Source organism: Centroberyx affinis, unplaced genomic scaffold (assembly GCF_046629955.1).
Source record: "Centroberyx affinis isolate AG114_WGS23_722 - 3 ecotype Tasmania unplaced genomic scaffold, CSIRO-AGI_Caff_v1 ptg000547l_1, whole genome shotgun sequence".
NCBI lineage: Eukaryota > Metazoa > Chordata > Actinopteri > Beryciformes > Berycidae > Centroberyx > Centroberyx affinis.
This window is the reverse complement of record NW_027279192.1, coordinates 25,509-37,500: the sequence shown is the minus strand read 5'-3', so window position 1 is coordinate 37,500 and position 11,992 is coordinate 25,509. Positions and strand designations below refer to the sequence as shown.

Sequence of the window (11,992 nt, the reverse complement as noted above, 5' to 3'; positions counted from 1 at the left end):
TGACACATTGCACTGATAAGAGCTCCACCCTGAACTCTGAGCTTCCACAAGCTGACCGACACACATTCCATACATTCCAAATACACTGACCTGACAGCACAGTGTGTGTGTGTGTGAGTGTGTGTCTGTATGTTTGTTCATGTGCATGTGGTTACAGTGATCTCCATGTGGGTGATTTTATGTTGATACTGTAATCCCACGACTCTGTGGTTTTTTGTTATCCTAAGAACTCACCGTGTGTGTGTGTGTGTGTGTGTGTGTGTGTGTGTTTGGCTGGAGGCCTGGCAGGTTACAGAGAGACAGCCAGTCTAGAAACGCTTGAGTCACTGAGCGACTCTTGTAGGTTAAAATAACTTAGTAAGAAAACACGCGCAACGTTTTTCTGCTGTAAATAACAGCGTATATAAAGAATGTATTTATACTCATATGCTTACATTCCTGTTAATGCACGCTCGCTCACACACACACACACACACATACACACACAAACACACACATTCTACCATTTTCCAGAGCTCTCCCTAATACTTACCTGTTATTGCACTCCCTGTAGGGATTTTTGTTTGTTTAGTAGCACAGCATGTGTGGATTTGTCTGTTTTTGGGATAATTTGAGTGAGACTGCAGCAAGAGTATAATAACAATAATACATTTTATTTATAATTTAATTTACATGATAGTCACTAGATAGTAATAGTCATGAGAGGCACTTTACAAAATATGAAAAGCAAATACAGAAAAATAGAACGAGAGAGGAAAAAAGTAGAATGAGAGAAGAAAAAAGATGCACACTTTCTTTTACCTATTTTTTGTATCTTTCATCTTCCTTTATCTTGTGTCTGCCATATTAAGTTTAAGTTTATTTATTTATATAGCACCATTCATACATAGGATACAACTCAAAAAGTTTTACATAAAATACATTGATTAAAGCAATAAATATTGATATTGATGGTGATATTGATATCATAACTCATGAATGAAGTTGTAGTGTGTAGACTTATTACATTCTATATCTGCATAGTGTTTGGACCATTTTATTTCTATAGGCCTAATGTATAGTGTGTGGACCCATGTTGTTGTCTGTGTGTATAGAGTGTGTGCCATTTCTTTCTGTGTGTGTGTGTAGCGTGTAAGAAGTGGAAGCGCGGCCCATTCCAGGCCTGACCCTATGGCATCGGTCTGAGTGGTTGGTATTCCGCCTCCTGTTATTGCTGGGAAAACACAAGGGGAATATTTGGCTGTCTGCTTATCTCCTCCGAGTCCCACACTGGTAGACAGGAGAACACACACTTCCAGGCCTTTGTGAAGTGATTTCCCTGCGTGAACACACACATACACACACACTCACACACACGATACACACACACGCAGAGCTCCCTCCATTCACCCGCGCTTATCTCTTCCTGGTTGTCTGCATCCTGCTACTCAGCTGGAGATGACACACACACACGCACACACACACACACACACACACAAATGCGCGGGCTCCTGCGCTCACTTAAGAGTCATTCATGCTTCCTTTCAAATCACTGTTCTCATAAAATGCTCACACACACACACAGTGAAAGCTAAACAAACCTTGGTGTCCGAATGGAAGCCGTGGGTCTTGCAGGTCTTTTCTAAAGGGGGTGAAGACACTGGACATGGACTCAAGGGACTAACGGCCTTTTCTCTACATCAAATACAATAGCAGTGTATAATAGTGGTGCGTAATGACAGTATAGTATGATGCATACTATACATTTTCAAATCAAATGTTTATTATATCCATTTGGTTGACTGGTGAGTTCAGATGTCTGAAGTTCGCACAAATAAGGTTTTACTGTAAACGCTAACACTGCGCCAAAGGCTGGGATTTTTGTACAGTAGTGGCAATGATGGCAATGATGGCAATGATGATTTTCTAATACAGAACAAAAAGTGGAGAGTCGCGATGTGTTCTGGTCATTTGTCATGCACAGACTGAGCCGTTCTATTTAGAAACAATGACAAAGATGCAGCATGACTTCTGCCTTTTCCCCCCTAGGAGAAATTCCCTTTCGTTTTCCCTTCTGCACGGGGCGATCAGAGCGCAGGGTCAGACAGTGAGGGATTCATTGTCTTGCTCAAGGACACTTCAGTAGAGTGGAAACTTATTGTCACAACTTCCACTGAGCTTGAACCCGGGCCGGACCTTCCGATCTCCACCCAGCTGCCTACATGCACTGGCTCATGTTTGCCGATCTTGTTTCTAGCTGTAGGGAATAAATGTGCATGTTGGCAGATTACGCCATGTTCACAGTAACCAATATACTGCTGAAAAGTGGTTGACTCTAAAAAACAAAAAAAGAGGACTGATGTAGGCACTTCAAATGTGCTGTGTTGCGAGGTCAGCCTGATGGCAGCGAATGTTAAGCTTGGTTGCTCTAGAAACAAGCGTTTAGGAATTATGCCTCACTTCCTGTTTGCATGTTTCTCTGCCAACTTCATTTGTGCACCACGGCCAAACAGCTTGGATTGTCAAAATTCTGGCTAACAGCCAAATTCTTTTACTATGTGTAAAACGTCATGCAGATTCAATCAAATTTGCAGGAGAAATAGCAAAAAATAGGTTCTGCATAAAATTCAAAACAGTGTAAAAATTATGATGGCGGAAATGGAAACCAGTATGTGCAATGGAATCCAAGGAATGGAGCCAAGGAATCAAAGGAAAAAAATTTGATTCTATGCTATATGGTTCAAAGATTATTGGCTAAAATGTAAAGTTACTTGTGATAGCACCACTATGTGGCCAATTGATACATTTTTTTAGACTGGGGGAGGTTTGAAACATATCCACAAAATTTGGTTTCCCTGGGACTTGGTAAGTGGAAAAATGTAAAAAACCAAAAACAACCTGCGGTGCTCTGATTCCTAATTAAACAAAATTGTATTTTGTGCATTTCTGACTCCAGGTCTTGTTTTAAAGAGTCTTTGTTTTGTGTGACTATTATTTTGTATAGCCATTACTGTCAGTTTGTCCTCAGATTCAAATGACTAAATGTATGCACTTTAGTCACTGTGTTTGTGTTGGTGTGTGTGTGTGTGTGTATGTGCACGTGCCCATGTATGCACGCGCACTGAGCATCCCAGTCCGAGAGTGAAGCTCACCATGTCGTGACAATGAGCTGCAGCTACTGTTCACCCCTTCCCCCATTCCTCAATAGGAAGGAAACTGGAGCAGTGTGTGTGTGTGACTGTGTGTTGTGTGTGTGTGTGTAAGCGAGAGAACGAGCGGTCTCACTCATATTATATTAAACAGGATTTTCCCGAGCAGAGTGCTCCTGCCACCGAGCTTCCGAAGTCTTCCTCAGGATTCCCGCCTCAGCACAAACTCTCCGGCTGCGCGGAGAGCGGAATGTTTGTTTTGGAACGTCGGCGTTCCGGAGCCGGAGAAGCCATGAGTCAGCACCGCTGTCACTCCTCCCACCTGCCGCGCATTGCTCAATTATTAAATGTTTGAGTGCTTTTATGTCACCTACCGTCCCGACGCTTCGGTGGTGTGTTGCTTCCTGTGTTTCCACCAGTGATATGTACGCCGGCACACGTGAGAGTGGAGGCGTGATGTGCTGCGTGTGTCCGAGTGAAGAGCGTTGGTTGGAACCGATTAATGGCGCTGAAAGTAACATTACGTCATCTTTAAAGAAACTAGTCTGCTAATGCATGTGGCACCATGCAGTCGCACCTGCATGAGTGAGAATCGTGGCTCTTACTCTACTGTTGATCTTCACTGTACAAACTGAAACACACAGGATAGACAGAACGGCACTGTCCACCATCCCCAATTTAAAACAAGACTAGGCAAAACTAGCCGAGCCATGAACGCAGCCTGTGGGGAACGTCATCTGTCAGGAGCTGAAACATGTGACCCATGACCTTCCGTCCATAAATGATACCTGAACCTCTTTTCATGTAGGTTCCAGAAGACACAGCCATACATCTGTGCATACAAACAAGCAAGGACACACCAAGCGGTAATCTAAATGAAATGACGATAGCTTACCTCTTATCTACAGTTAGCTGTTTACAAATAAACAAATAACGACAGCTCAAGGGTAAATATGTTGGCTAATTAGTTATATCGATGGCCTACACAAACGGACTTGTGCGCATGCGTCTTTCAACAATGGGGAGTCAGTCAGTTAGGGACATAGAGTATGCTTGGTCCGGTCCGCCCGAGGATATTTTGGATATCCTCTAATCCTTGAATCCTTATAGATGCACCTGGATTCTGTGAGTTCGGTGCAACTGCCATACTCAACCCTAAAGAGACTAAGACCAGTTTCACTCCTCTGTTAAGTGATATGAATTGATTTGAAGCAACTGACATAAAGCAGACTGCAGGTTTGATCAACATCACTGACTGGTTGACACTGCACTGTGAACTCTCCACAGAAAGGCACATCTGAAGGAGCTATGTGTCTCTATTTGGCCAGTAAACAAACCATAGAGGTGATTAAAACATCCATGGTCAAAATGTCTCACATATTAACATTTCTCCCATTGGACACTTTAGGAAACACAGGATTCAGAAGCTTTTTTACAGGCAGATCATGTGTTTCCTACTCAGTTGGATGATAGAAGGAAAGGTAAACAGCAGCAGTTCATCTTGTGTGATGTAGAAACATCGTCTCTGTTGCATCCTGTCACAACTTTAGTCCTAACGCGTGACCTGCTAGATATGAATCTCAGTGTTGCAGTAATGTCATTGGGAGGTTATTTCAGCTCTCTCTGTGTGTGTGTGTGTGTATGTGTGTGTGTGTGTGTGTGTGTGTGTGTGCGTGTGTGCACGCATGTGTGTGTGTGTGTGTGTGTGTGTGTGTGTGTGTGTGTCATATGATATTATGTGTTCTCCCATCCTTGTACAGAACATTTCATTCCTTGTTATCCCCTTCAGTGTTTCTTAAAATGTGTTTGTGATGTTTCACATTAAGCCTTTTTCAAGGGTGGAAGTAACAAATCACATTTACTCTTGTTACTGTAATTTAATTACTTTTTTTGGACTTGTATATTTTTTGAGTCTGTAATTTTCCAACTATTTTAGCTATTTCACGTCATTTCAAATTGTATAAATTACAATACAAATACAAAATATAACGAATACGACCACTTTGAGTAACTCTGTAAATATTACTTTGAGTACACCTTAAATGAGCTTCTTTTTACTCTTACTCAAGTAGATTTTTACACCAGTATATTTTAGTTCTACTGAAGTAACAGTACTTCTACTTTAGAGGGATATTTTGGTTCTCTCTCCACCTCTGGCAGTTTCATGTCCCATTTCTCCTCAGTGGTTCGTACTCTTCTCAGGTCATAGAGGCTTAATTTGGGATGAGATGGGAGTTTTTCTTGCAAGCACACAATAATATTCATGTTGATATACGTTGCAGATTTACAAATAAAGTCGTTCTAGTTGAGAACTGATGAGAACCTGAAGTTGCATTTCCCTATTAATTGGATTTGTTCATGATCAGTTTGGGCTTCATCAGTGGGCCGTTTAAGATGTCCAGTCGTTTGCCTCACTGCACCACCATCTGTTTGTCTGTGTTCATGCAAGAGGAAACTCTTCCACCACAGACTGTAGCCTGTCTTCACACACACAGAGACACGACACATACACACACACACACAAACACCTACACACACACACTCAACCCTGCTAGTCTTCTCCAAAGCTCTCCTTAGTTTTCATCTCCTCTTGTTGTGTTCTGTTGTGATACTGTGTATGTACTGTATGTGTGTGTGTGTGTGTGTGTGTGTGTGTGTATGTGCGTGTGTGTGAGCGTGCTGGAGGTAAACACAGTGATCTGTGTAGAGGTGTGTAATTGGGTCTTTGTCAGTATCTTCGTCTGTGTTTAAGATAGTACAAACATATGATTAGTGGGGCTGTGCATGTGCATGTGTGCACACGCACGTGTGTGTGTGTGTGTGTATTGCAGGGTTTGGGAACTCAGTTGTTCTGAGCCCACAGATACAATATCCTTAATTGACCTCTCCAGCAGCACAGACTACTGACTGGTCTACATCATTAAACATCTACTGATAAACAGTTTTAACTGAAATCCAAGTTAAAATGTGACAAAATAATATCTGCTGATGTATTTGATGGTGAAAGTCAAAGTTTGGAGGTGTTACTCGTGAACTGAGTTGAAAAGTTTGCTGTTATCAGGGATTCGATTCAATTTCCTCCTTAAATCCATTTACATGATCTCATACAGTAGTCTGTGAGACACACACACACACACACACACACACACACACACACTGCACTCCTTTGTTCATGATTATTTCATCTTGTCACAGAAGTCAAGATTATCTCTCTCTCTCTCTCTCTCTCTCTCTCTCTCTCTCTCTCTCTCTCTCTCCCTCTCTCGTTCTCTCTCTCTGACACATACAACCATGCACAGAGGGTGGGGTTGTAAATTATTTGAGCTTTGACGTTAAGCTCCAGCATTTTCCAGTTTTTTTTCCCCCAAAAGCACATTGCTATCCTATGACATTACCAACCGCCGCATCCCTCCACATTCTAACAAGTTACAAAGTGCCGCATCATTCTGCCATAAACCATAAAGGATAATTTCATTGTTGTATAGCTGTAAACAGTGAGTACATTTGGGTTAGTATTTTTGTCATTGGTTTTCTAGCCTTACTGTGAACGTCTCCTGTCAGTCGGTGTCAATGTACAGTAGGAGTGAACAACAGCACCTGCTGTTGCCCTCCGATCCTCGAAGGGTTAATGTGCAGCAAGCAGCTTGCACAATGATTACTTTCTGAGAAAATCCTCCACCAGGGCCAAGATAATCTCTTTTTAATATTGCGGTACATTCACATTCACAGTCATATATAATAATGTCACACAAATGGAAGGGTGCACGCACATGCACATGTTCACATGCATGCGCACACACACACACACACATCTTAGCCCACCTAGAGTGTGACCTTATATCTGCTTAATGAGGAGCTTAGTGAGGGGTGTGTGTGTGTGTATGTGTGTGTGTGTTAGCTATACCCCACTGAGTGAACTCATGCTGTATTGCCATACTGTATGTAAAATGTCAACAGTAGCACTAAATGAAGATGTAAGAAATAATATAGGAGAGGGGTGCTAGATGCAAAACTGACATACAGTGGTGTTGTAAACCTGTTCATGGCAAAGCCTTTTGTGTCCACTGACTTCTTTTGTTCATCTCTGAATGGAAAAATATACATTAGAGCAGGTACCTTAGTTACAGCAGGTGGTCCCAGGAGCAAATTATTTTGGAGTTGTCACAGTATTTTAGCTTACAGTGCTATGAGGTTAGATAAGCTGGTTGTAATGCCTCAGTCACTGCTGCGAAAGATGAAATGAAAATGAATGTGATGAGGTACATTTTCATCACTAAATCTTGGTGATTTGCATGTTTTAATGCCAGCTGAAGGATTTCATGCTCCCCTGTGGGCTGAGAAAATTCGACCACTTTTGGTGTCATAAACCCTTTTTCGAAACCTATTTGATAAACTGAAAAATGCAGTTATTGGCTCACGTGTAATTCCTTTCTGCCGGTCACAATGTAAGAACATATATTGATGCATAAGGGGATGACAATGTATCAAGGCAAGACTATTATGTGATATTGTCATACAACACACACACACACACACACACACACACACACACACACACACAGATAGAGCCCCTGCTGTAAGTGTGACTGACGGTTTTGATTGGGCCTGGAGTGTAAAGCAGGAGCGATTCCTGTCAGCCTAAGTGCTTGATCAATACAGCGCTAACTGGCTCGCTCCCTTTACACACAGCCGACATGGTGGGAGGTGCTAGATGCACTAAACGGTGTGCAGTATTTGGTGCATTACTCCTATGTGCGTGTGTGTGTCCCTGCATGCTTACGTGTGTGGGTTTGGTGCAGTGCCCCTGTTGAAGGGCGAACAGTAAGGCCCTGGTCAGCATGATGTGGGCCTCCCGGGACGTCCTGGGGTTTTTGGATCAATACCTTTGCTCCTGCACCTCCTCCCCTCTTCCCTACCTCTGTGTCCTCACCCCTCCTCACCCACTGCCTTGACTTTGGGCTATTTATGGTATCTCTATGGATTAACAAGACCCCAACAATCAATGGGCCAAACTTACTATCACTGTACTGTTTCTCTGCTTCCGTCTCTCTCTCTCTCTCTCTCTCTCTCTCTCCCTCCCTCTCTCTCTCTCTCTCTCTCTCACACACACACTGCTGTGTCAGCTTCTTTTGAAGCACTGTAAAACTTTTAGTCCTTGTAGTTTCCCTTATAGTCCTGAAATATTTGAAACTACTAGCACTGTATTCTCAATACGCTGTCACAAACATGCTGCCCCACAAATAGAAACAGAAGCCAGGGGAATTTCCATCCTATTGCATGAGATGCAGTCGAACTAAGGAAATTCACACAGATTGTTTGAAAAATTGATTGATGGATTGATTGTCTGGGTGGCAGGCGGCCTAGTGGTCTGAGAGACCATCTTTTACCTGGAAGGTCACAGGTCTGATTCCCACAGCATCAAAAGAAGGGAGAAGCCGCACACTCGTAACTCCGATGCAAAAGCTTTAATTTACTCGACATTTCAGCACATAAAACCTTCTTCAGGATAAAGGACAGCAGCCAGTATGTCTGTTAACATGTGTCCAGTCGCCCATTCAGTAATTCTGTGGTTTGCCATGACATTTGTTGCGCTGAAATGAGCGGGTGAGCACATGAGAGGGGAATGTCAATACAAATGAGGTGGTGCAGTGCAACTTTGATATCAAAAATTAGGCCTGCGCCTCCGCCTACTCAGACCACATCTTAGCTTAAGCGCAGGCGTTCTGTACTCTTTTTGTGGCTTTAGTTGGCGAAGGCGCACCCACACAGACCTCTCCAAAATCACATAAAACCCTTTTATGTATGTTTTGTTTCACTTTGATCTCAATTCTTCAACCAATGGCTAACTGAGTGCAAACTTTTAAATAAATAACTCTTAAATAAAACAAAACTACAGGCAACCAACAAAATAATGGAAACACATTTTTACTAGTACATCTTTTGTAGTACATTTTATTGTACTACAAAGTTAGTTGTATCTGCACATGTTGTTATTGTTTGAATGGTTGTCTTCCAACATTAAAGTAACTGATGTGCATCATTACACACAGTAAACATAGTGACAGGGAGCCAGTCTGGACTCTCCTCATCCTTACAAAACTGTCATCCCTTACAAAAGTGTGCCACGGCAGGGACTGCACTGTTTTTAAACCTAACCCTAACCCTAACCCTAACCCTTCCCTAGGCAATGAGAGGAGCTGTTTTGATTGGCTATGACTGACGCCAGCCCCTACCACACCTACTGACAATTTATTTCTCTTAATCTAATCCCTTTCGACTGTGCTGTAGATATGCCACCACTCTGCTAGCACCTCTGTTCACAAAATTACCAAAAATCTGTTGGTCACACCTGAGTGAGCAAGTCCTATGAACCTGCACCTGCACTTGTGCGTTGATTCACAAATAAAACCTCTTTGCCCTGAACCCCTAACTGATGCTCTATCAATTTGACTTTTTCGTAGGTTTTAGATTAAACCTTAAAAATATTACCTTTTCTGTGCATGTATAGCTTGCCTTTGTGTTAATGCACTTGTATTAAAATGGAATTGACCTCTAACCTAATATGAAACACCATAACTGCTCTACTGTCTAACCTCATATCTGTTTAATTTATATATCATACGCTACCATTCAATAGCACACACTCCCAGTCTGTATCTGATATAATGATTTATAAACCATCTGCGGCCATTGTGGTATGCTCTTCACTGCAACAATAGTATGGAGTGAAGCACAATGGCACACTGACCCCCCGTTTCCTTTAGTGGCAATCCTGATTAGCTAAAAGATAGGCTTTCCCGAATGCCATTGTTAGTGTATTGGTGTCTTGAATCCCTATAGAGGGCAATAACCCTGCTAATCATATAGCGATGGTTATCGTTCAGCTGTTCATTGTTAGAGGTTGGGAGATACAGATATGGGAAGAGGGAGAGCCAGACATGGGAGAGTGGGAGCAGAGAGAAAGACTAGAGAAAAAGAATGGGGGGGCGATTTAGGGATCCAAGTTATTCTGCGTCTGATGTTGAAAGCTGTGTGACACACACACACACACACACATACACACACCACAGTGTTTATTGTTCTAAAGCATGAGAAGTGAAGAAGGATGGGGGGGTGGAGCGGGAGCAAAGGGAGGTTTCGAGGAAGATGAGAGGGAAAGAGGCAGAGGCAGATGAGGCAGGCAGCCCCCGGGACTGTGGGAACAGGAGTGATTGAGAGGTTTGAAGAGAAGGTTTGTTGGCCAGAAAGTCTGGAAAGAGGGAGGCTGGGAGGAGAGGGGGGACAGGCGAGGGAGAGTGAGCCGAGTAGGCGGGGGAGGGAGAGAAGGGCAAAGCAGTGGAGGGGAGAGCGGGGGGAGTACTGGAGTGTGACTTGCCAAAGGCTTACACATGGCCTGATATCGGACCATCGTAATACTACTGGGGGGTTGAGAGTGTCTGTGTGTGTGTGTGTTTTTGTGTGTATGTGTATGTGTGAGAGAGAGAGAGAGAGAGAGAGAGAGAGAGAAAGCAAAAGAGAGAAAGAGCTATATTAAGCTCTGTGGGTGCTCCGGCTGATATAAAACAACAACTTCAGTCAGAAACACTTACGCCAGAGGAGTTTGGACCGTTTATTGCAACAAATGGTTATACAGTTGTATTTGACGGAAAAGACTCATGCTCAATAAGTGCAATAAGCCCCCCAAGATAAAACCAGGCATAATTCAGAGACAGCTTGCACAAGCATCCTGTGTACAGATAACAGCAGGAGGAGGCTGGGGAGGAGGAGGTCAACAGCAGCAGAGGCATGAATGATCACCTGAGTGAGGGAGCTGTCAGATTATAAAGACCGCCTCACGGACTTGCTTGAATGTGATTGGTGATTGGAAGAGTCAGCTGATACTGATCAGCTGATGTGCTGTTTGGACGGGACAGCTGATAGCCGATCAGCTGATGGCGGCGGGCATGACTTCAATCTTCTGCCTGAACTAACGCAATGCTCCATTGTGCATGACTGCAGAGAGTGAAACGACATTGGCTTTAAACACTCCACCTGTTAACATCAAAGTGCTGTGGTAGCACAGTGCTGAACTAAGAGGATCACTGAACAAAATATTTACTTCATGCTTTGACTTAGCCACTCCAGTTAAAATCACAGAGCTGCTTCCTGGTATGTTGAATGTACCAAGCACCGACCTAGAGCTGGCTAATGCTTGTGTGAATTCTACCGTACTGCCTGGTGTACGAGCACACACTATTTCTCTTTTGCTGGGCTCTTGGGGCTCTGCACACTAAAGAGCGCATACAGACAACAAACTTGCCCGCCTTCCTCTTTCCCGTGCTAGTAATGATGAAGATGAAGATGAAATTCTGTTTTTAACAATAACAAAGATGATGTTTCTAACGATGATAATGATGATGCTGGTGCTGATGGTGATGGTGATGGTGATTACGTGTGTTTTGACTTACAGCTGTATTCTGGGGAGACATTGCTTTAGACGAGGAGGATCTACGCATGTTCCAGATTGACAGGACGATAGACCTGACACAGCACACACACATGCATACACACTCCCGGCAGGGCCACACGTCTGGTGAGTGGACCCAAGTGCAGCATCTCACTGTCGCTCACTCTACCTCTCTTATCACAGGGACTGGTGCTACACAGGAGAAACAGAGGGTTGGCATAAAAACATAGAAAGTGACAATGAGAGGCTAGTTTACCATAGGAGATGAGTCTTGGAGGAAGTGGAAGAATTCAGGAAAGAGGAAAGAAAAGCAGGCTAGCAGGAGCAGACTGGTGATGGTTGAGTTTTGAGTAAGTGTAGAATTTCACACCTCCGTTTCAGGTTGGTTAAAGCTCTGCTATAATGCTGTCAATCAACA

General features: G+C 43.2%; 1 protein-coding gene across 1 annotated transcript in view; it reads left to right on the top strand.

The window, feature by feature from the left end:
* The window catches only part of tll1 (tolloid-like 1), a 35,782-nt gene that overhangs the window by 2,368 nt on the left and 21,422 nt on the right, over positions 1 to 11,992 (top strand). The window contains exon 2 of the mRNA XM_071517981.1: positions 11,578 to 11,700. Coding sequence (XP_071374082.1) covers positions 11,578 to 11,700 — 123 coding nt within the window. The remainder of the gene's footprint in view (positions 1 to 11,577; positions 11,701 to 11,992) is intronic.